Source organism: Prionailurus viverrinus, chromosome B4 (assembly GCF_022837055.1).
Source record: "Prionailurus viverrinus isolate Anna chromosome B4, UM_Priviv_1.0, whole genome shotgun sequence".
In the NCBI taxonomy this organism is placed as follows: Eukaryota; Metazoa; Chordata; class Mammalia; order Carnivora; family Felidae; genus Prionailurus; species Prionailurus viverrinus.
Window position 1 is genome coordinate 64,314,292 of NC_062567.1, and position 24,710 is coordinate 64,339,001.

Here is a 24,710-nt window from a genome sequence, read left to right on the forward strand (position 1 = left end):
AACACATTTGAGTCATAATAGGAGCCTTTTCTATATTTGTATTATTTTATTAGCCTAAGTTTTCTTACGTTTAACAGTGAGTGTGAAGCAAAAATAATTCCCACATCATTGAATTTTCTTTATCAAATAGTTTTTTAATCCCATAATGGATAAGAACCTTTTCCTCTAGAAACCTGTTTCTCAATGTATATATAGGAAACAGAATTTTCATTATATTTTAGGGACCTGACACTTTTTAAATAAAACTCCCCGAGTCAGAAACAAAGCCAACTATCATAAAGTATACTATATTAACATATATCTTTGTAGAACTTCAAAATTGATGACATTTCATTAGATTAAGTATTTTTAAATTAATTTTGTATAAAAAACAAACTGAGCCCTGAATTTTTTCACAGAAAGAGTGCGATGTGTCCAGAATAATGTAGTTAGTAGGTGGTATAATTCAAGACTCTTAATACTATTTAATAAATGGAACAACAAGAATTGATACTACAAAACATAACCTGACAAATTCTGTATAATAATTCATAAATAAAAAATTGCTAAACTATTAATAAATAATGAAACATTCCATATATGCCCCTTCAAATGTTTTATTTCAAATCTACTTAAGATTATGGTGCATCATTAGCACCTAATTGGTACTCATGATCATATCCAACTAATTAAATCATTCTGTAAGTCTATAAATGGAAAAATAAAGCCTAACCAAATTGTAATTTAAATACAATTTCTCAGGCATCTGGGTGGCTTAGTCAATTAAGCGTCTGACTCTTGCTTTCAGCTCAGGTCATGATCCCAGGGTCATGGGATTAATCCCTAAATCAGCCTCTACGCTGAGGAGCCTGCTTAAGAGTCTCTCTCTCTGCCCCTCCCCCACTCATTCTCTCTCTCAAAACAAACAAACACAATTTCTCCTATATTTATTAACACAGAATTTTCCTATGTTCAGTACTTATCATCTTCCAGAACCCTTATTCATTTGCAAGCACATCTGTAATAATTAAACTTAGACTGAGGTCCATGCTGAAATCATTAGTATGTGTATTGTCATGTTTGTTAATTCTGTTACCAAGTCCAATCATGTCTTCATAAATTTAGATGCCTTCATTGTAGTCATTAATGCTTATCAGCAAATTATTGTGTGCTTGAATTCCAAAAATGTTTGTTCAAATTTTACAATGCTTTAAATTAGGGCCTCTGGTTTACTAAGCAATTTTCACTTCTTGGTTTTTGTTACCAAGACATAGAATAATAAATAACAACTCTTAATCTCAACAAAATTAAACACTAAATTCCAATCCATGAATCTTCTGATTATTTCTTCCTATGGAAGAGGTGATTATTGGAAATATAAATTATATTTAGAGAATATATAATAGCAGAAGTAAACTTGCTAATGACCTCTTCCTTACGTTTTAGTAAATACATTACAACATAGGCTTGTATATTTTGAGTAATCCGTATAAGAAAAAAATTAAAATCTTTTTCCAGATATTAATTTCTGAGGAATTTCTCTATTGTTCCCAAAAGTTACCTTGTATGGGCCCTCAGTGCACTGAGAAATTTTGATTTTCACCCCGGCAAAAAAGCAGTAGAAATCAAATTTCTCTTTCTCTTTGCTTTCTGAGGAACTGCTTCTGTAATTGAGCCACTATGCATACCTTTCTTGATTTCCCCTCCTTTCCATATGCTCCTCCAAGTACTTAACATAAGGTACATGAATTCTGAGTTGTTTTGTATTAGTGTGATGGCAACAATCAGAAGATTCTTGAATATCATCTTACTTTGAAGTTTAGCCTGGAAGCCACCACTTCTCCCGTTGGTGTAATTATGGGAACATTTTCACAAATAATTCCATGATCCACATCAATAACTCTTCCTAAAAGTTAAGGAATAGTTTAAGTTATAAAAGCTAGTATATGTTGTATCTACATCTCAAAAGAGGTTTAATGTAAATTTGGACATTCTGACACATATATTTAGAAAATATTTCTCAGAAACATTGTACAATAATCTAATGTCAACATCATAATGAGAGCATAATGAGATAAACTCTATCTGATATAACCTAGCTATATTCTTTATAATTGTTTATTTCACTAAATTAACCTTCCCTACAGAAAAAATACAATGCTGCAATAAGAGAATTAAGGTGTGGAATAACACAATTTTTTAAAATGTGATAATTAAAGTTAAGTTAAAAAATATAGAATAATGAAGAACAATAAAATGTTAGCTCTAATTCTGTATTTGAATTTTAAAAGCAAACAATTCATCCTGCCATATGTTCAGTTTCTAAAAATAATTCTAGAAATTTATTCTAAATAAAATAGCATAATTTTTTCTTGGTAATGTTAGTCACCACTCCTCAAATTGTGACACTAACTTTAGGAATAGTTGTTTAAATAAGTAAATATTAGTTCTTGGTAGCTAATAACAGTGATCTTCTAAAAAATTTTGGTTCTGTTGATAAAGTAAGCATTTCAAAAGAGGAAAATATAAAACATTTGCTTTAATACCTTTGATTTCCAATGTGTCACTGAGGGGTAATTCTATGTTAACTCCATTCTTGCTATGGTTTTCAGACTCTTGCATGACAGCAGCTCTCTTATAAATGCCTCTTTTTACTTCATCAAAGACCCAAAACATATTGTACACTCGAGCAGTATAGCCTGCTAATTCTGTGATCTAAAATCAGCACAGAGATAAAATAGAGTTAATATACTCCAGATAGACTTTTAAATAAATATGCAATCTATTAGCTTCTTGATTTAATATTAAAGATCTTATTTCATAATACATGAAAAAAAATACATCTGTTAGTGATAAAAAATAACAGAAAAGGCTTACCAAGAGAGCAAAATAACACAGTGTCAATGTAAATTTGATTGGAATTATAAAACCCATAAAAAATTATTCATTCAAGTGAGTGTTCAAAATAAAATGTAAAGATTTCAGAATGTTAGTGAGGCTTAAAATCTTCCAATCAAATTTCTGATTTGGCTCCTGTTTACATGACAAATTTTATTTCCAGAAAATTAGAAATTTTGTGAAAAGCTTAACGTCATTCAATGAAATAACAATCCTTTGTTTTGATATCTTTTTTCAATTTAAAATGGAAGATTTTAAATATAAGAAAAATAGGGGTTTTTTTCCTGATTATGAAACGAATGTTTTTAAGTCAAATTGATTGTCAAAATTCCTAAGCTTCGCCAAAGAAAACACTCCTGTCAGAGGATATCAATACTGGAAGTGAGCTCAGTGAAAAGCTTCAAATCCTTTTCAGTCCAAATCCCATAGTTCAGCTTCTTTTCCAGCCAAACATGATTTACATGCCCAAAGAAAAACATTAAATCTGATTTTTATTCTGGGTGAGATTAAAAATGAGATAAATCTCTGTTTTAGTCCCTAAGGCTCAGTAGAATGGTGCCTTGCTCTTATTCTGCCAGTTGTCCAATTTAGGTTGAATCCCTTGCTGTTTTTCTATTAAAATAACACCTTGTTGTTATCAGGGTAATGTGAAAGGTGACTCATCTCCTGTCAAGACCATCTTTCTCAGTGAAAAGAAAAGCACAAAAACCATTCCCTTATGGGAATATTTACTAGGAAATTGGTACCAACAAGCAAGGCATGTCACTAATAAATTGTGGAATAATACAACAATGCTGACATTTGTGTAAGATTTATGTGCGTGCAAAACCTAAGCCGTAAATGAGTATGGATAGTTATCAATAGCCTTCTAGCACACGTCTCTACTATGTGAGACGTCTGTATTTAGTATTTCATTTCTGTATATTAATGTTGTAACTATTTAATCGGTAATTTCTAAAATGTTATCTAGAAGAATCCCTTGAGTCCCCAAGTGGAGCAAAACAGAGCCAAGAATTAACAACATACAGATTCAAAAGAAACTCAGGCAAATGTAATTGCATAGAGGAAAAAATCCAAAATGAAATGTATGGGTCAGTTAAAGAAAGGCAAGAGGCAATGAGTTAATACGCTAGAATGCAAGGTGGAGTGGGCAGAGTGAGTATATGACTGTTGACAAATTACTTTGGGATACAAGGCAGGGAGTTTGCCCTAGGACTCTTACTCTAGAGAGGAATCTTGTTTCTTCTGGAACCAGCAGAGAGAACGCATGGTTCTTGCTTGTGCTGTTACAGCAATGGTAAGATTCTTTAGATGTGAACATTCTATGATCCCAAGTATATTCAGGGAAAATAAAGCAAAATGAAATTATTTCTTGTATTGGATACAATGTAGAAAAAACTAGTCAATTTCTTTCTGTGACTTAGGTAGCAAAGTATTTTAATATGAGATGTGTAAAACTTTGATTTGTCATTTAATTTTAATAAATGATTTATTACATCAAAAACCTATCTTAAAAATGATGTACACATTATCAAAATTATTATTTGAAAAGAAAATTTAAAGCTGAGTTGTTTTGGTATATGACCCTAAACAATCGGTTTTACTTTTAAAAAAAAAAAATCCTTTCAATAAATCAGTTGTTGAATGACACTGAAAACTTTTGTCAGCAAATCACAAACTTTCTTACTCTTTCATATGGTCTATTCAAGGCTGATTTAATAGGCAGATAAATTTATAATGATGGTCTGGTGATTCATATTGATACAAAAGCCAAAAGAGTAAATTAATGGTGAAAATGATTAATCATGGGAATATTATATAATATCTGAAATAAATAATTTCTAATTTTAACACTGTGACATCTTCAGGTCTTAATACCATTCTTTCAGCAAACATTTCTTGACCACATACAATATTCCAAGTATTAAAATGATTAGGACTGCAAAGATGAGTAAGTTAATGCTTTCCACTCAGGGTCTGGTGAGCAGATAGACAATTGTAATGTGGTAAAGCATCAGATTTACTGGGACACGGAGAAGGGAGACCCAGACTCTGCAAGGAAGGTGGGGAAGAAGGTGGAATCACAAGAGGATTTTATATGCGGTTGGTGAGGCTTGACTTGTCATGAACGATGAGTACAAGTTTGCAAAGTATATAAATGATATTATTGGCTAGCGGTGATTGAATTCCTTAATATGTGTTATTTTTATAATTATTATGATTTTTTTAATGTTTATTTATTTTTGAGAGAGACAGAGAGAGACAGAGAGTGAGCAGGGGAGGGACAGAGAGAGAGAGGGAGACACAGAATCCGAAGCAGGGTCCAGGCTCCGAGCTGTCAGCAAGAGCCCCACACAGGGTTTGAACTCACGAACCATGAGATCATGACCTAAGCCAAAGCTTGGATGCTTAACTCACTGAGCCACCCAGATGCCCCTGTTGTTTTAAATATTCTACATGTATTGACTCACAACAACCCTACAAAATCAATGCCGTCATTATCCCCACTTCACATATGAGGAAACAAATGCAGACAGGTTAAGGAACTTGATCAAGTTCACATAATTTGTAAATACTGGAGTAAGCTTTTAAATGTAGGTTCTCTGGTTCCAGAATCCACACCTAATAGACTTTTTTTTACAAACAGATATGTCATACTAGGGGCGCCTCTGCGGCTCAGTCGGTTGAGCGCCCTGCTCTTGATTTGAGCTCAGTTATGATCTCACTGTTCTTGAGATCAAGCCTTTAAGTCAGGCTCTAGCTCATAGGGCTGGGGCTGCTTGGGATTCTCACTCTCCCTCTCTCTCTCTGCCCCTCCCCTCCTTGTGCACTTACTCGCTCTGTCTCAAAATAAACAAATAAACATTAAAAAAAAAAAAAGAAAAGAAAACTATACACCAAAAAAGGGGAGTTTCAATTGAGAGTGTAAAACTCAAATAGTATTAGCATCAAAACACTTAGGAGTTGCTGCCCTTTATCTTGATTACAGTTTTAGGAATTTTTAGTAGAGAAAAGATGCTTTCAAAATGCTAAGTATATCTGATGATTTACATCTTTCTTGATTTTCAAATATTTTATTTTAATCAAATTGAAAACAAGATATGCAAGTACCTCTTTGTATGACGACATAATCCTTTCGATAGCATCAGCTCCAGAGGCCAATAAATTTCGAGCAGTAGTAAAGGCTTCTGTCCGTTCACTAACCATAGCTTGTTTTTGGCCATCTTCTAGATCTAAAAGCAAATTACAAAACTATTGAGTTTTTTCAAGTAACTATTTCATTTTTACAAATGAAATGGTGACTAAAAAACCCACGTGTAAATTTTTCATTAATATCAGCAATTTTCTAGAAATTTAATGAATTATTGAAAATACAGTATTTGTACTGGATTTTATTTAAAGCTTCCTTTCATTATTTTTTTAGGAGAGAGTTAGAGCAATTAAATTACCAATTAAGACTATTTTCATTTAGCATTTTTTCAAACCTTTCCAAATTCAACATTCAGCCCTTCTTACAGTTACACAATAAAATGCTAGTGATTTGTTCAATAAACTAGGAATAACTGGAATATAAGCAAGTATTTCTAGGGTGATTCCTTCAATAGAAATGTAAATTAGCTGATCTTCATAATCTAGACTTAGTTTATATGTTTCACCCAAACTGTACCTACAGCACTTCAAACCTACGATATTCCATTCACCTCAAGCATACAAAATTCTGTTTATCCTTTGGTATTTGCATATACCATTTCCTTGAAATGGTATATATACCATTAATATATATACTTACCGCACTTCCCTTCCTTTTTTTGCCTAGCTCTTTCTTTAAGAAAGTCAACTCTTTAAAAGAGATTTCCCTGGAAACCCTCGTCTGCCTTTTCTAATAATCTATAGGCTCCTTAAGAGTCAAGACTATTTTTTACTCTTTATTCCCAGTACTCAGCAGAGTGTCCAGCACAGAGCACACCTCAATGTGTATTGAATGCATGGATGAACAAATGGATACATGGATGAACATCCTAAATTACTGTCAAAGCAGAATTACGGTCAAGAGTAGGAGGTAGACTAGGTTTGAATGCAGGCTCTACTACTTAATGACAAATGGTAAGAGAAATAAAACAAGCCAATGACCTTCTTCATGCCTATTTTCTCATGTGTAAATGAGGGAATTCATACTACTATCTTAAACAATTGTATCTCAAAGGATTGTTGTGAGGTTTAAAGGTGAGACACAAATGAAGTATTAGTCTAATCCATAGCTGATAATAAGTGCTCTAAGTGTTAGCGGTGATTACTTTCTCTGGCTATTATTGCGTATGTACTCAATTTAGTCTTACTCTTCTCAATTATTCTCCCCAGTCATTACTTTATATTTCCCATCATCTATAGGATTCTCAACATGGTTCTCCTATAAATTATCTCTAAAGTTCTAAATTAAATACTATAATGAAAGTATTAGACTGCTATAGATAGCCACAGGCCCGTTTTGATATATAGTTCTCTCTGTTTTATCTCAGTGTAAAGTGTTTTTTTGTTTGTTTGTTTGTTTGTTTCATTTTTTGTGTTTTGTTTTCTACAACAGTGCAAATATTTAACTTGTGCCCTGCTAGGACTACCAAATACTTTTACCTTTACTTGCTCATAGACAGCTCAGCTGAGTTTGAAAGGGTTCCATGCATAATATAAGGTAAAATTCACTCAGCAGATATTTACTCAACAACTAGATGTGTTAAGAAATTAGGCACAGTATTATATGACATGCAAGGATAAATGTGATTTTCAGACTCTTTCCTTGGGGGACTTACAGTCTGGTAGGAGACAGAAGACAAGTTGCTAAATAACTACGCAGGGTAGCCTATGACAAGAGTTAGTGTGAGGTGTTTGGAGAGGGCAAAAATCAATTCTTGCTGCAAGACACAGGAAATGTTTCACGGAGCAGCCGACTGTGACAGAGGCCTTGAAGACTATGTACAATTAAGAAATCACAAGTACAGCGTAAGTAATGGCATAGAGAAAGGAAATTTCAAGCAATGCCAATTGGATGATAAATAGCCTGCTCATGTTACAGTATGGATGGTGTCAGGCACAGATTTCACTTGAATATCAGAATCACCGTGTGTCCATGGAGACATTTTATGATAATCCAATATGGTCCCTCCTGGCCCTACTGTTAATCACTGCTTTACAGAACTACCATTAGTCCCTTGAAGTTAGTTTCCTTGAAGAATGAAAAAAGAAAGGCTTTGAGTGCTGGTAGAAGTGAGGAGTGAAGGATGTGATTGGATAAATAGACTGGGAACAGAATGTAGATATTCTTAACACATTTAAATGTGATAAAATTTAGATAGCCACAAAAAAATTACAGAAGGGTTCTCAGCAAGCTACAAAAATAATGAATTGCTATATCAGTTAAAGCTCTAAGAATAGGTTTGGCTCATAGAGAATCTGGCTGATGATCTAAAATAATTATGGAATTTTATGAATTTAGGTTAAAAGGGGTTTGAGTAGCAGCTTTCATCAACAGCCTCTGTTAACAAGGAAAAACACTAGCACAGATGGATTTGTGCTTGATACGGCATGGTACTTTCCATGTTGCTTTGGCAGATTAGTGCTTACTGGGTTTTCTTCATGCTTTTAGCAACAAAATTACAAATAGCTGTGGACAGATTTCATTTGACTTTTATTCTATTGGTTGTTTTTTGGCAGGTACTATGAGGACAGTGCCAGTAGTATTTTGTCATGCATACAACAGCCAACTGCATAACTTCTATGAAAAAGCCAAATTCCTTAGTGGCAGAATATAAATTCATGACCCAGGGCACTCACGTATTTTGTATCATAGGTCAACAAATTTTATTTTCCTCACCAAATAGTTTCAATATTTTGTCAAATGTTTCTCATTTAAGGATGTAATATTTAACATTATTTGCTCATTTTACTTCAGCCTTTCAGCTCTGCTAATAAAAGTATATATTGAAAGATGGTGACATCTGTTATTCACTGCAAAGGTGAGAAAAAATTTAAAAACTAAGGTTATGTCATGATGCACTTGTCAAAAACCCTACAGCTGTACAACGCTAAGAATAAATCGTAATGTAAACTATGCACTTCAGTTAATAATGTGTGCATATTGGTTCATCAGTTGTAACAAATGTGCCACACTAATACAAGATGTAAATAATAGGGGAAGCTGTGAGGGAAACTGGATATTTATTTGGAACTCTTTGTACTTCCTGCTCAATTTTTCTGTACACCTAAAACTGCTCTAAGAAAATTAAGTCTATTAATTTTTTGTTTAAGTAGGCTTCATGCCTCAAAGCAGGGTTTCAACTCACGAGTCGAAGATTCAGATCTGAGCTGAGATCAAGAATCGGACTCTTAGCAGGTGACTCTGAGCCACCGAGGCACCCTAAGTCTATTAATTTTTTAAAAACTAAAATAGTAGGTTATTCCTCTGTACTTTTTTCTTTGGACTTATAATCTGAGTTTAATTCTTTCCACTTGAATTTTATCTTTATCACATTGACAAATCTCAGCAAAACTTTATGGTCTTTCCCTACCTCACACTGTATAAAATTTCAATTCTAATTGGATTGAAGATCTCAATATGAAATGAAAAACCAATAATTTTCTAGAAGATAAAGTAGGAGAATATCTTCATGGCCTTGAATTAGGCAAATATTTCTTGAATAAGACATAAAACCACTAACCATACACACAAAAATGATTGATAAACTGAACTGGTAAAATGATCTTCTCTTACACACTATTAAGAGACTGAAAAGGTAAGAATAGAGTGGGAAAAGATATTTAAGATTGTGTGTGTGTATGTCTGACAAAAGTCACATTATAGAGTACATAAGAATTTTTACAAATCAATAAGTAAAAAACAGAAAAGTCAATTTAAAAGTGAGCAAAAAACTTATTGGCGCTTCATAAGAAAAGCTATCTAGGGTGCCTGGGTGGCTCAGTTGGTTAGGTGTCCGACTTCAGCTCAGGTCATGATCTCGAGGTTTGTGAGTTCCAGCCCTGCACTGGGCCCCACATTGGGCTCTGTGCTGACAGCTCAGAGTCTGGAGCCTGCTTTGGATTCTGTCTCCCTCTCTTTCTCTGCCTCTCCCCTACTTGTGCTCTGTCTCTCTCTCTCTTTCTCTCTCTCTTTCAAAAATAAACATTAAACATAAAAAAACAAGAAAAGAAAAGAATAATAATTAAAATGAAAAAAACCAAAGTAACTTATTCATGAGTTGGGAGCCCAGTGTCAGGCTCTGTGTTGGCAGCTCACAGCCTGGAACCTGCTTCAGATTCTGTGTCTCCCTTTCTCCCTGTCCCTTCCCCAACTCATGCACGCGCGCACGCACGCGCATGCTCTCTCTCTCTCAAAAATAAACACTAAAAAATTTTTTTAAAAAGAAAAGCTATCCAAATGGCCAATAAACAAATAAAAAGTGCTTAATCTCTTGGGGCCTGGGTGGCTCAGTCAGTTGAGCGTCTGACTTAGGCTCAGGTCATGATCTCACGGTTTGTGAGTTCAAGCCCTGCCTCCGGCTCTGTGCTGACAGCTGGAGCCTGGAGCCTGCTTCGGATTCTGTGTCTCCTCCTCTCTCTGCCTCTCCCCTGCTCATGCTCTGTCTCTCTGTCTCTCAATAATAGATAAATGTTAAAAAAAAAAAAGTGCTTAATTTCATTAGTCATCAGAGAAATGCAAACTAAGGCCACAGTGATTTACCACTATGCCTAAAATGAAAAAGACTGACATCAAACATCGACAAAGATGTGGAGCAACTAGAACTCCTATGTGTACTGTATGATACTATTTATACAAGTTTCAAACCCGCAAACACTAATGAATGGTCAGTAGAATAATTGCCTTTACTGGGGCATACTGGGAACAGGAGTAAGTGGGACTGGGGACAGGGGGCTGAAGATGGGAATAAAACTAGCAAGGAGCATGGGGGATTCTGGGATGTAGGTAAGTTTCTATTTCTTGGGAGTGGTAATTATTTATATTTGTTAACTTTGTGACAGTTCATTGAGTGGTACACTAATGATTGGGTCCTTTACTGCATGTATGTTATACTTTAAAAAGTATAGCTGTGTAATAGGCATAGCTAATTACAGCTAAAAAAGTATGTCTTTCTTATGTTTTGGTAATTATTGTTACAATAAATTGGTCAACAGGAGAGGAATTACATCCAAATTGACCCATAATATAAAATTATATTCCAATGATTTGACATTAGAATATGAGACACTAACACAACAGGAGTTATAACTATGATTTTGTGGGAGGTACATTTTAGGAATAAAAAACATCACCCATGTTACTAGGTGATGATAGAGTTTAGTTCAATTCTTAAGCGCAGTATCTGTCAGTTGCTATTTCTGCTCTGCCGCCTTACACTAGCAGACCACCAACAGGCAGATACTACCGGTAGTGCTAGTGGCTTAGAAGCCTGCTTCCCTGTTATATGCCTGTGATAAGATCCGGTAGGAGAGAACTGAAGTAGCTTTCTTTGGCCTTGCCCAGAACTGTTCTTGATACGAACAGAAGAAAAGGGGCCTATAACATTAAAAAATTGAGATGATACCAGGTGGCCAACAGACATATGAAAAGATGCTCAAAAATCCCTCATCATGGAGGAAATGCAAGTCCAAACTACAATGAGATATCACATCATACCCATCAGAATGGCTAAAATCCGAACACAAGAAACAGCAAGTGTTGGCAAGGATGTGGAAAAAAGGAACCCTTTTATACTATTGGGGGGATGCAAACTGGCGCAGTCACAATGGACAACAGTATGGAGGTTCCTCAAAAAACCGAAAATAGAACTACCCTGTAATCCAGTAATTGTACTCCTGGGTATTTACCCAAACAATACAAAAACACTAATTTAAAGGGATACATGCATTCCTATGTTTATGGCAGCGTTATTTACAATAACCAAATCATGGAAGCAGCCCAAGTATCCATTGATTAATGACTGGATGTGGTATGTACACACAATGGAATATTATTCAGCCATAAGAGAAGAATGAAATCCTGCCACTTGCAACAATATGGATGGAGCTAGAGAGTAAAATGCTAAGCGAAATAAGTCAGAGAAAGACAAGTACTGTATGATTTCACTCATATGTGAATTTAAGAAATTAAATAAATGAGTAAAGGTAAAAAAAAAAAGAGAGAGAGAGACACACACAAACCATGAAACAAACTCTTAACTATAGAGAACAAAGTGATGGTTACCAGAGGGGAGGTGGTTGGGGGGGATGGGTGAAATAGGTGCTGGGGATTAAGGAGTGCACTTGTCATAACGAGCCCTGGGTGATGTATGAAATTGTTGAATCACAATATTGTACACATGAAACTAATATAACACTGTATGTTAACTACACTGGAAGTTAAAATAAAAAAAAAATTGGAGATTTTCTTCATAGCATTTCAATCTCTCTTTTGACACCAGATAAAAGTAATATCCTCTAAAAAATAAAATAGAAAATATACATAATTAACTATATCAGTGCTTCTTTTTCAACCATATGGCCACATGATTACTTAGTGTCAAACCAAGTTAAATCCCTTCTAGAGCAAGTTCCAGTATCTAATATGGAGGCCACATGGTGACAGGGGAAAACATAGCGCACTAGGAATTATGGAGTGCCTTCCATCCTTAGTGCTTCCACTAACCATTTGTGTGAATGTAGGCAATTCTGGGGCTCCAGAATAGATGACTTGGAAGCTTCTCTTCCGATGTGAAAATAGCATGATTCTGTATGCAATTTTGTAATGGGAACTTGAACATAAACATAATCCTGCCCTTACCAGAAGATTTCACTTAAAGCTGTAAGTAAATGGTATAACAAAACTACTGCAGAACTATTTTCCTTTTCTCCTCCAAAAAAAAAAAAGAAAGAAAGAAAGGAAGAAAGAAAAATTGTGCTCCTATACTTCTGATTTCCTAATCATTTCCAAATGCTTTGCTCCTTTAACTATGAGAACCATGCCAGCAAACATCTATTGACCATTTCTTATGAGGCAGGGAATATTCTAAGTTTTACGTATGTCAGTTTTAATCCTCATAACAACCCTGCTATAATTTCCCCCATTTTGGAAATGAGAAAATTGAAGCACAAAAAAGTTAAATGATTTGCCTGTAGTCACAGCTTTACCTAGTAAGCAAAAGGGCCAGCATTTGAACCCAGAAAATCTGACTCCAGTGCCCACATGTTAAGAATATAATAAATATTAACAATTGCTTCCACCTAAGCTTTTACTATTTGCCAAGGACTGTTTATTTTTTTTTCTTTTAATTTTCTTTTTTTAATTTACATCCAAATTAGTTAGCATATAGTGCTACAATGATTTCAGGAGTAGATTCCTTAATTCCCCTTACCCATTTAGCCCATCCCCCCTCCCACAACCATTCCAGTAACCCTCTGTTTGTTGCCAAGGACTGTTTCAAAGCACATTAAATACTTTACATATAATTTCATAACAATTTTGTAAGATATATATTCTTATCCCTATAGTTAAGATGAGAAAACTGGGACATAGAAAGCTTATGTAACTTTCTCAAGGATGGTTAAGTATTAAACAGCAGAGTGAAAATTTGAGCGGTGGCCTGCTTCTTTCTTCATTCTATCTTTTCTCTATCCTACTTTTTCTCCTTTTCTCTTTGTCATTCCTCTCTTTTTATAAAAAGTTTATTTATTTTGAGAGAGAGAGAGAGAGAGCACAAGTGAGTGAGAGAAGGGTAGAGAGAGAGGGAGAGAGAGAATCCCCAGCAGGCTCTGTGCTGTCAGCACAGAGCCCAACTTGGGGCTGGATCCCATGAACTCTGAGATCATGACGTGAGCTGAAATCAAGAGCGAGATGCTTAACCGACAGACAATTAGGCACGTCTGCCATTCCTCTCTTATTCACCCATTTCTTTTCATGTCTTTTTGTCTTAAAATATACAGTATCATATACTTCATTCATCTCTAACATAGAGGGCAATGCAGGGCATAAGTGTAAATTAAGATTAAAGACAAGAGTAGAATATAGGGCATGTAATTCCAAGACCCAAGGGCTCAAAGCTATGTCATTATCTAAAAAAATAAATAAATAGGGGCGTCTGGGTGGCTAAGTCAGTTAAGCATCTGACTTTGGCCCAGGTCATGACTCATGGTTCATGAGTTCAAGCCGCGCATTGGGCTCTGTGCTAACAGCTCAGAGCCTGGAGCCTGCTTCAGATTCTGTGTCTCCCTTTCTCTCTGCCCATGCCCCACTCGCACTCTGTCTCTGTCAAAAATAAATAAACATTAAAAAAATAGATAAATAATTTTGTCTGAGTAAAATGGTAAGCTAATATTTTTGTGTGTTAAATCATTGTAGGTCAAGTACATTTAGTAAAAATATACATATAAACATTATAAGCATCATACAGTAACTTTAGAAGTTACAGAAAATATTGAAGCATACTTTTTTTCATTTTTTTTCAATATATGAAGTTTATTGTCAAATTGGTTTCCATACAACACCCAGTGGAAGCATACTCTTATAATGTTGACCTGTGAATTCATTTTTTGTCTATTTAATTGTCATATTGCTTCTCTTTGTATAAAATTTTCTTTTAAAAGAAACTTTAAGGGGCACCTGGGTGGCTCAGTCAGTTAAGTGTCCGACTTCGGCTCAGGTCCTGATCTCATGGTTTGTGAGTTCAAGCCCTGCATTGGGCTCTGGGCTGACAACTTGGAGCCTGGAGCCTGTTTCAGATTCTGTGTCTCCCTCTCTCTCTCTGCCCCTCCCCTGCTCATGCTCTTTCTCTGTCTTAAAAATAAATAAGCATTAAAAAAAAATTTGAAAAGAAGCTTTGAGAATTACTTTGTTCATTTGCATAAATGTTATCATTATCATAATTTCTATTTAAAATTTTAATGTTGTTTCTTTAGTTTAATAAGGCATGTTTTAGAATTTATAGGGTTTATTTTTAAATATCTTATTACATCTTTAATTTTCTGAGGAACCTCCACACTGCTTTCCAGAGCGGCTGCACCAATGTGGATCCTGAGAAACTTAACAGGAACCCATGGGGGAGGGGAAGAAAAAAAAAAAAAAAGAGGTTAGAAAGGGAGAGAGCCAAAGCATAAGAGACTGTTAAAAACTGAGAACAAACTGAGGGTTGATGGGGGGTGGGAGGGAGGAGAGGGTGGGTGATGGGTATTGAGGAGGGCACCTTTTGGGATGAGCACTGGGTGTTGTATGGAAACCAATTTGTCAATAAATTTCAGAAAAAAAAAAAAAAAAAAAACTTTAAGCAAAGTCTTTAGGTTCGCTAAACCGAGTTATACAAAATCTGTGGTCTGAGAAGCTGCTGTCAATATTATAACTGGATATTATATATAATTTTGGCATATCAAAAATATTTACAATAAAGCCAACACATATGGTCAAAAAAAAAAAAAAAAAATAAATAAATATCTTATTACATCACCTATGAAAGTAAGATTGTTAGATTCTTTGCATACATTGTTTACTTCCAACTGGTCTCTGTAGGGTTAATTTGTCACCCACTAATAGCTGCATTTTCTCTGTTCTTTGTTGAATACTCCAGGGTTTTCTAATAAGACCAATGCTTCTAAGGACTAATAGAACTACACCATTATCTCATCATTGGGGTTGTCTCTAATATTCCTCATATATGAAACCTTAAAAATACCCCTACATTTAAAGAGACTTACTACAAATATCTGCTAATTTTGTCAAGTTTCTTAGTAAAACTAATCTTAAGACCATAGGTTTTGAAGTGTCTTTTTTTCTCTAATACTCTTTTGAAAAGTAATTTATTTTATTTCATTACGGAAGGATTAAGTCTAAAAATATTATTACTAACAATACCTTTTTCAATATAAACTTATTAAAATGATTTTTTTAATAAAATTTTAAAACAGATAAAAGTCACTTTCCCTAGCAGTCTAAATGCACTGGCTATTAGACAGTTAAGTTATGGAGTTTATTTGGTATATGTATAGCACTCATCACAAGGAATTGACGAATCTAAATTTACTAAAGTGAACAATTTTAGGTTAAGAATGACCCAAATTTGACAAATATTTTTGTAAGAATTGGTTAAAGCATTGAAGCACTGTTTCAAAACATTAAAGAAAAGGTAATTTTGTACTTGTTTTTATTAGACGACTTCCAATGAATAACTATTGATTCTCAATTCCATACCAAAAATAACTGTAACTATTCTGTTACACTATATTCTGTTATACTATTCTTAGTGTTGCCTTTTGTTTTCTAGGTAATAATTTATCACCATGTATCAAGAACATCAAGAGTATGCTCTGTACTGTAAAAACATTATTTTACTAAAGTCTCACAATTCTCTGAAGTAGTGCTTCTGATTTTCATTTTATAGATGAGAAAATTGAGTTTTAGAATGTTTAATTAACATGACTAAGAGGATGCAGGCAAGAAGAGGGAAAGCCAAGAGTTGTCTTACTAAAAGCCCACGCTTTTCTCTAGTGCCTTCAACACCAAGGCCCATTTTGGTCGAGTGGTTTCTAAAGAGGAAGGGGAATATTTTATATCAGTGGAAGAGCAGAGAATGATACTTCTTTAATCAATTCCCTCCTGTCCCTGCCAATTACAACCCAAACTCCCATCTTAGGTATTACACAACATTTTAATGTTGTCCTTCTTGCCCTTATATTTTTCATTTATTCCAAAGGATGAAAATGTTGGCAAAAACCATTGAGATGGTGAGAGAATAGAATTAGATGCCTGCAACTTGCCAACTCCTACTTCCACAATGCCACTAAATCATGCTACCGAGGAAATTATCTACATTACCTACAAGTAGAGAAGACCTTGCTCTATGGCATGAAACACTCCTTGAAACAATATTCCTGGTTCCTTCATGTAGTCAACCAGTTCTTCAAATCACAAATCAGGACTAATCCAGTTATAGAATATCTATAGACTAAACGCATAGGATGTTCAGAACTGAAGTTTACAACACATGCGGAAAACTTGTATAATACTCTTTTTGAAGGTATTAATTTGCTTTGAATATAAGTGCAAACTAGGGAATCATTTTGTATTAGGCAGAATAATTAAGACTGCTCAAGGTCAACTTCCAGAAACACTGCATCAGAGATCTCTGAAATATCTCAGAACTAGAAAGGTGTTTTGAGACACTTCTTTTCATATTGCTGGTCTTATTATTGGATGTTGCAAAGTCTGCCATTGTTTCTGACCAATAAATGACCATAGAATAATGACTATATACACAGTTTCACTCACACAAAACCAGCAGTGACACCTTCAAGAGAAATAATCTTAAACATATAGTTGAGATTGAGCATAAATGCCATTACCACCATCGGCAAAGCCAGTTGCAGTGATAATAGGTACAGCCACCATAATTAGTCCACTGCTGCTCCAAACATACTTCATCAAGAATTGTTCTATCATGATATACCACAAACGTTTGGATAAGATGAGGTTCATTTGATCTGCTAAAGCTTTGTAACTTTTCTGGAGTTGCTTCATTTCTACCTATGGAGGGAAACAGAGATAAGAATTAACTCAGCATGAGCTATAGAATTAAATACTGTATGTTTGAGGACTTTTTAAAAAAGATAAGTACATATTATTTTGTTTTACTTAGGATATTATTATCTATGATCTAACAATGAATGAATATAGATCACTATCAGAATTAGTCATTATTTTTTAATTTTGGTCACACCTGTATTATTTTTAAAAAACCATGATACTCAAGTCAATAGAATATTAAGTATAAAATACATATAACTGATTTACAATTATGATTTCAAAATTATATATATAAGATGTTAAGATTAAATAATATCCTGTAAGACATGAATAAGCAATGTTAGAACCTTATCTTTCTTGATCACACCAAAAATACCTAAAAATAAAGATGTGACACATATACGTGTAATTAGACTCCATTTTTGAACTAACTCAATTTACTGGATTTTGTCTTAAATGCAAGAAGCCTACAACATGCTGTAATTTACATCACTGAGTTCAATGATTCAAGAGGAATGACCAATCAGTATGATTAATATAACGCATGAGACCAATTTTCAAGTGGCAGTAAAAGTCCTAAATTTGCTTTAAATTGTCTTCTTCAGGTTGCTGTTACTTTAAAAGTATTTTGATAATTGATGATGCTTCAAAAATTAAATAATGCTGCTTGATAATTAAAATACCATCTTCAATTTTAGAATTCCTTAATATTTCATTTGTGAAGTCATTTGTGTTAAGATTTCAGATTCATCACCTTAAAAATTTCCATCATACTTAATATTCTGAAGTTACTTTAATGCACTGCCTGCTTATGTAATTAGGCTAACTATTTTAGGGATCTGCTTCATGTTGAAAATCTTTAATATTTAAAAATAACATTCTGGAACTCTTTTTCTCATCCTCATTTCTTCTCTAATCTTAGCTTTTCCCTGAAAGCTAGACAAAATTTCATTTCACTGCCTCTTTTTATTTGTGTCAAAATATGCTACTGAACAGTAACTAATAGTAATGCAAATGCTATTTGTGAGACACATTCTCCTGCAATTCTTAGGACTGAAGTCAGTCCATTGACCAGGCAGGCAAAATTGTCAAACTTGTCTTTCATGTAAAAGCATCGGGTTTGGTTTTTTTCCCCCTTCTTGAAAAACAAAAGAACAACAACAACAACAAGAATACCATCCTAAATTTTCCATCCCAATGGAAATGTGTTTACTTAGTTTCCAAACAAACATTTTCTTCTAATGCTCTAGGACTAGTTAGAATTTTTAGTTTTAAGAAAATGCTTTAGAGAAAATTCTGAGCATATTTGGGTACCTGAGGCTAAGCAGGCTGTTTTTCAGATTGTTGGATATCTTATTCTTATGACACTTTAGAAAAGTTTGCACTCCATAGTTCTTTAACAGCTTGTAATTGGAAAGGTAAGGAAGCATATACTTCAATACAGGTTTAGACGTCATAGAAATCTAAAACGCTAAAGAAGTGGGTCCATCGACAGTACAACAGATGGTATCTAGCACTGCAGTGGCAGCTGGAAGAGTCTCACATTTCACCCATCACCTTAATTTCTATCTTACCTTATGTCCTCTGTAAAAGGCAATTTCTTCAACATTGGCTATAATTCTGGAGTGCACATACCGCAAATAGCCTTTTCTGTGAGCTTCTTCAGCCACCAATTTGCCAAATTTGGGAGAGCAAGCTTTCAAAACTTTAGCAGTGGCATATACCACAAGTCCCGCTAATAGGGTGGGCCCAATTGGGCTCGCTCCTCTGGATGTAGCAGTCTGGATAAGCGTATAGGAGGTCAAGATTACATCTAAAATAGGCTTGGTCAGATTGGAGTACAAGTGAGCCACAGACTGGGAGAACATCATAATATCCTCAGTAAGAGACTGGTCAGGGTTTGCCAGCCTCCCATCCATATTGATCACCTTATAATAAGTCTGATTTGTAAAATAGGTTTCATAGGCATGGTCTACCAGGCGAGTTCTGAAGGCCAAAGCCAATTTGCACTCCAGGTACCTTATTGCACTGTTAACAAAGGTGGCAGGGATGGCAATCATAAGCCACTTGATTAATTTGATGATGAAAGTTCGAGGCTTCTTTTCCACAATGCTTTTCACGATTTTTCCATCCAGACCAGCCACATAGATCGATAGAAAGGTTCTTGAGATTAGAGCCACTGAGTGAAGGCAGAGCCAGCCTGTTTCAGTGGTCACAAGTTTTGGAAAGAGAATTTTACGAAGTTCTAGTAGCTGTTTGAAAAAATCTGCATTCACTCCAGGACAAGGTTTTTTACAAGTGTTCTCGGTGCAATGCAGTATTTCTCTGTTCTCTGCAGCCGGATAAACTGCTTCTTTTTTCTTCCTGTGGCCAGATTGCTTTAAACGCTTGCCAATGACGGGATAGAGTGTTTTCAGAGCATATGCCGCAGCCACCAGGCAGGCAGCCCTTTTAGCAGCACTCGATCTGGTCCATTTCACCCGATCAGCTGCTGCATTTAGCATATTTGTCATTTTCCCAGTTACCCAAACCGGCTTCAAAAAGAATTGGTTTTAAAAGATCATGCTCCGCTGGAATCCCCAGCAAATGTTTCAGAAAGTCCTACAGCGTTCCATAGTCTGCAGCCTTTCTCCTCTTCTGTTGTTTTTGTTTTTGTTTTTGTTTTTGTTTTAATTTCGTTCTGCTGTGACAGATGCAGCAGACCTCAGACTCCACTGCATCTACGGGGATGAATCTCTCAGAAGCTCAAGCTGCACCAAGCCGCCCCAGGCTCCTCCCTCTCAGGCTCCTCATTGGCTGGCAGAGCGGTGGGACCTTGGAATCCTCGCTGCCTCCCTTTGAACCTTGAAAATGAGGAGAGAGCAAAACGAATTACATCCTTAACCGGGAGTTCAAAGAGTTAAATGTCTATTTTTGGAGAGGTCGAATCAGGGCAGCTGCTGGCGACAAAACCTGCCCTTGCTACTGAGCATGCTCAGCGTCACTTAGAAACCCACAGAAGTTTCAGGATATACGTCTCTTCTCTAAGGTTTTAGTGGATACCACAAGGGGAAGAGCAAAAAGGAAGGGAGATTTTCAAGAGCTGTAAAACGAGATGAGGGAGAAGGAACGAGGGAAATGGGGGAGGAGGGACAAGAGTGTCAACATAAAGAGTCTGAAAAGAGTATTGAATGAATCTAAAATGGAGAGAAAAGAAAGTGACAAGTGTGGAGGCCACTGGAAAAAACAAAGTATCAAATCCTTAGATATGATCTTTGGTGCCGCTGCCCCAACCCCCATTTTGTTTTTTTCTGTGATTCCACATGAAGTCCTAGAACCTATCAAACAAGTTGTAATTGAGGATATTCCTTTTTGTGGGTGTTTTGTTTTGTTTTGTTTTGTTTTGTTTGGGGGGGGGGGGTGTTTGTTTGTTTTTGGTAAATAGAAGTCTTCTGTAGTATAAAAAATAATTATTTGCTATACTCCCATCCGTATGTTTACTTGTCCTTATAGTAAAAATCTTCCAACTCCATAACGGCTATTTTTAGCAATGGCGCATATTTATTTACAATGTAACTATTAAATAAACGAGTGCAAGGTTTCACTTCTATCTCCTTCCTTGTGTCCTTTAGATAGTTGTTACTTGGAGGTATGTGACTCTATAATCAAAAGTTAACCATTTGGGAATCCAACCCCAGTTAGATGGTAGAAATAGCTTCTCGAGAACCTTATTTTTAAGAGATTTTGTTTGTTTGTTTGTTTTGTCTTTTTCTAGCTTTTGTTAAGGCTTTGAGATAATTTGATTACTTCCCACTTCCATTTTTGTTATTTGATAATAACCAAGAGCATTAAAAAAATTCTCTACATCACGAATGGAGGACTTAAACTGCTAAATAGCCAAGCAAAATTTTGCATATTTAAAAAAAATGTAAAGGGCCTTTTTTTTTTTTTTTTTGGTAAGGATGAGTATATTCTTGAATATGCAAAAACATTTTTGCTTCCCCATCCACCCCCATACACAACATACATACACATTTCTAGTCATCTGGAAGCCTGGGAAAATATGCATTAAACTAAAATGGAGGTTGGCAAATTACAACCCAAGCAGTGAGCCAAATTTGGCCCTTGAGCCAAGAACAGTTTTTACATTTTAAAGTGGTCAAAAATACATCAAAAGAAGAATAATATTTTGTGATGTAAGACTTTTATGAGGTTTTTATTTCAGCATCCAGAAATGAAGTTTTATTGGAACACAGTCATACCCATTTATTTATTGTTTATGGTTTTCAAGCTACAGTGACAGAATTGGGTAGATAAAACAGAGCCTAAATATTTACTATCTGACCCCCTTCGGAAGAAGTTTCCCAACCTCTGTGATAGAATATATAACCTGTCTCAGTGTTGAATGATTTTCATTTTCATTTTACTATGAGTAAAGAACTATTCTGACTTTTATAAGTAACAATATTCTTAACTTTCCCATGTACCTATATTAATTCCAAGAATCATCACAGGTCTCTTTTCATTTGTTTGCATTCAATTCAGCAAATTTACTAACATGTGAGTGGCAAAGTCATGCAAGTCTCTTTGATAGCTGGCCATATTAGCAGCACAATCATTCCATTAAAATTTACAAACTCTGTATGTAGAGATTGTAGTGTTAAGGTGGTTATTTTCAACATCTTTTATTCCTAATCTCATGCTTTTCATGTGTCAAAATGAGGCTGTCTTACATTTATAAATTTTAATTCTTTATATCACATCTCCTGACTGTGACAGGAGAAGTGGAGGGCCAGGGTAACCTTAAATGGAAGTGACAGGAGGATGTTCAGCCAGACAGAATATGCTACACAGAGGGATGTGTAGGTCAGAAAGCAGCCGGCAGTCGAGGCAAGTGGCTTACATCACTGGAGGCCAAGCCAATGTATAGAAGGAGCAGTGCAGGGGGAATCTAGAAGCATAGAACATTAGAGATCCAAATGGGTCCACACTTAATTGTAGGTAGGTCAGTTTACCAACTGATACTGACACTGAGGTGCAGAAACAAGTTTTTAATGTCTTGGAGCGAAAGACTAGGTATGAGGAAAATAAGATAGAAATTTGGTTGCTAGAATTGTGGTATAAGGAAGGTTGAAAGCCAGTTACTAGAACTGGGGAAAAGGTCAATGTGAGATATGACTTGATGTTGAGCCCCTTAAGTACAGATCTAATTAAAACCCTTTAAATTCTACTCCCATGCTTATATATATTCAAGGATATATACAAAACATATAAAACTATATGCTTTAAAAGTGTAAAACATCAGAAATGATTTTTATAATAAAGACATCTACACATAAATAACAATATATATTGTAGATAATATATATGTTGTATGTTTATATAGTAAATCACCAGAAAGTAAGTAATTTTTAGTAACAAAGATAAATTAAGGTTTAAGAATTTTAGATGGATTTCCTTTCAACAAATGGTAAGTAGTATTTCATCTGTGCTGTATTTCTTTCTTGAACTGTTTACTGACCCAAGAGATTACCTAATTGCCCTACTGGCCCTAAAATAGCACTGTGTTTGACTCATTATCTATTGATCATGCTAGTCTTATTCATGTGAGGTATAAAACAACACTGAAAATGAGATCTTAGGTCAACATTTCAGCTGTTATAAATAACCACCTAATAATTAGTTCATGAGGAAATGTCTTTTGCTGTGAAGGAAAACCCAGAAAATATCTTGTCTGAAGATGTGTCTCCTAGATTAATTTTTCCTTAGCGTAATTCACCACTTCTACTGCCTCCCTGTGACTGACTGGAAGGAAAGCAGTAACTTTAGTCAGGGAGAAGAGATGTTTATATCCAGCTCCCAGTTCTTGATTTTTTAGTAAATTGGTTAACCACTCCTTTATGTCCTTTCCACATACAATAATATATCAAAAGTCAGTTAATCTTTTAGCAAGTTATTTTACCCTTTTAGTCAATTTGTTCCTGTTCAAAAAATGTTGAAAGTAGGAAAAGCTAATAACATTGGGTCGTTGCTTCTAACTTAACTGTATGGTTTAGTTACTGAGAATGACCAGCTATACAATGTGGAAGATTGATTTGTTCTGAAATGGCATATTCACTCGGTCTAATTCAAGCCAATAATAGATATACTTTGATGAATTTTTATTATAAAAATTGGTATTTATATCATTAAACAAGATATCTACCCTGGGAGGTAATCCTATTTAAGTATTTATTCCCAATGACTTAATAGAAGATATTTTATATTTGAAATTATGAGATATTCCCTAGGTTAAATTCTGGGAAACGATCTTGACAATTGGGGAACGGGTGGAATTACTTTGTGCATTTTTGGGGGGACAAGAGATTTCTAGTTTCCAGCCAAAATATCATAGAGCAGGTTGTAGGATAAATGTTTTATGAAGATATACAAACATAACACAGAAATGAATAGCAAAATCCAATTTTTGTTTTGAGATTTTTTTTTTTCGTTAAGAAGTTGAGAGTCTTTGGGCCTTTACAGCTTAAATAAAATTTTGATCACTCTCAGAAACTTATAAAAATGTACCGAAGAGTAAATCACCAACGTGCAATGTTTCTAATAAACACAACTGTTTACGGAATATTAAAACCGTATGTGAAAGATATTTAAAGGAACTGGATACAGAGTGATAGATAAGCAGGAATGCAAACATTATCTTTAGGGTTAGGAATCTTATAACTTTCTCTTTGCCTTCTTTTTCTCCCCCAAGTCTGATCTTTGATCTGAAAAAGAAGGCTGAGACCAATATAGAACTAAATGAAATTATGGTGGCGGTGGCCTGAAACTCTAACCCTGTGGCCACAGTCCGAAACTTCATTTACTTAGGCTTCCCTTGCCTGAGCGGTTAAAACTGCTGATTCCTCTTCCCTTAGGCGGACTGGCTGCTTTCCCACAGGCTCCCTTGCCGCCCTATCAGGCCACTGGCTCCGCAGAAACCGCAGAGGCTTTCGGGAGGCTAACAAGCAGCCAGCCTGGGCGCAGAGGCTGTCGGGAGGCTGGGCCGTCGGCCCTGGGGCGGGGCGGAAGTAGGTGGCCGAAGCCTAATAAATTGGCTGAGGCTGAAGAAGTTGTGGCTCCGTACACAACCCAGGCATCTGAGCTTCCAGCCTCTGGCGCTTCAGACGTTTCGGGGAGATGAACTGGGTCGGGGGATCCCGGTGAGTTGTGTTGCTGGAGCTTGAGACTGGAGACCTTGAGTCCCTGGACGTTCATTCCCATAATGGCGCCTCTTTCCTAGGCCGTCGAGGGGCGGGGATAGCTT

The 24,710-nt window shown here is 35.4% G+C and overlaps 1 protein-coding gene across 1 annotated transcript in view; it reads right to left on the reverse strand.

Moving 5' to 3' along the window:
- ABCD2 (ATP binding cassette subfamily D member 2) overlaps window positions 1-20,243 on the reverse strand; it is a 69,966-nt gene extending 49,723 nt beyond the window's left edge. Inside the window, exons 1-5 of the mRNA XM_047867053.1 lie at window positions 19,003-20,243; window positions 17,248-17,428; window positions 5,989-6,110; window positions 2,526-2,694; window positions 1,791-1,885 (exon numbers count right to left, since the gene is read on the reverse strand). Of these exons, the coding sequence (XP_047723009.1) occupies window positions 1,791-1,885; window positions 2,526-2,694; window positions 5,989-6,110; window positions 17,248-17,428; window positions 19,003-19,941 (1,506 nt within the window). The 5' untranslated portion in view covers window positions 19,942-20,243. The remainder of the gene's footprint in view (window positions 1-1,790; window positions 1,886-2,525; window positions 2,695-5,988; window positions 6,111-17,247; window positions 17,429-19,002) is intronic.
- Window positions 20,244-24,710: the final 4,467 nt, after the last annotated feature.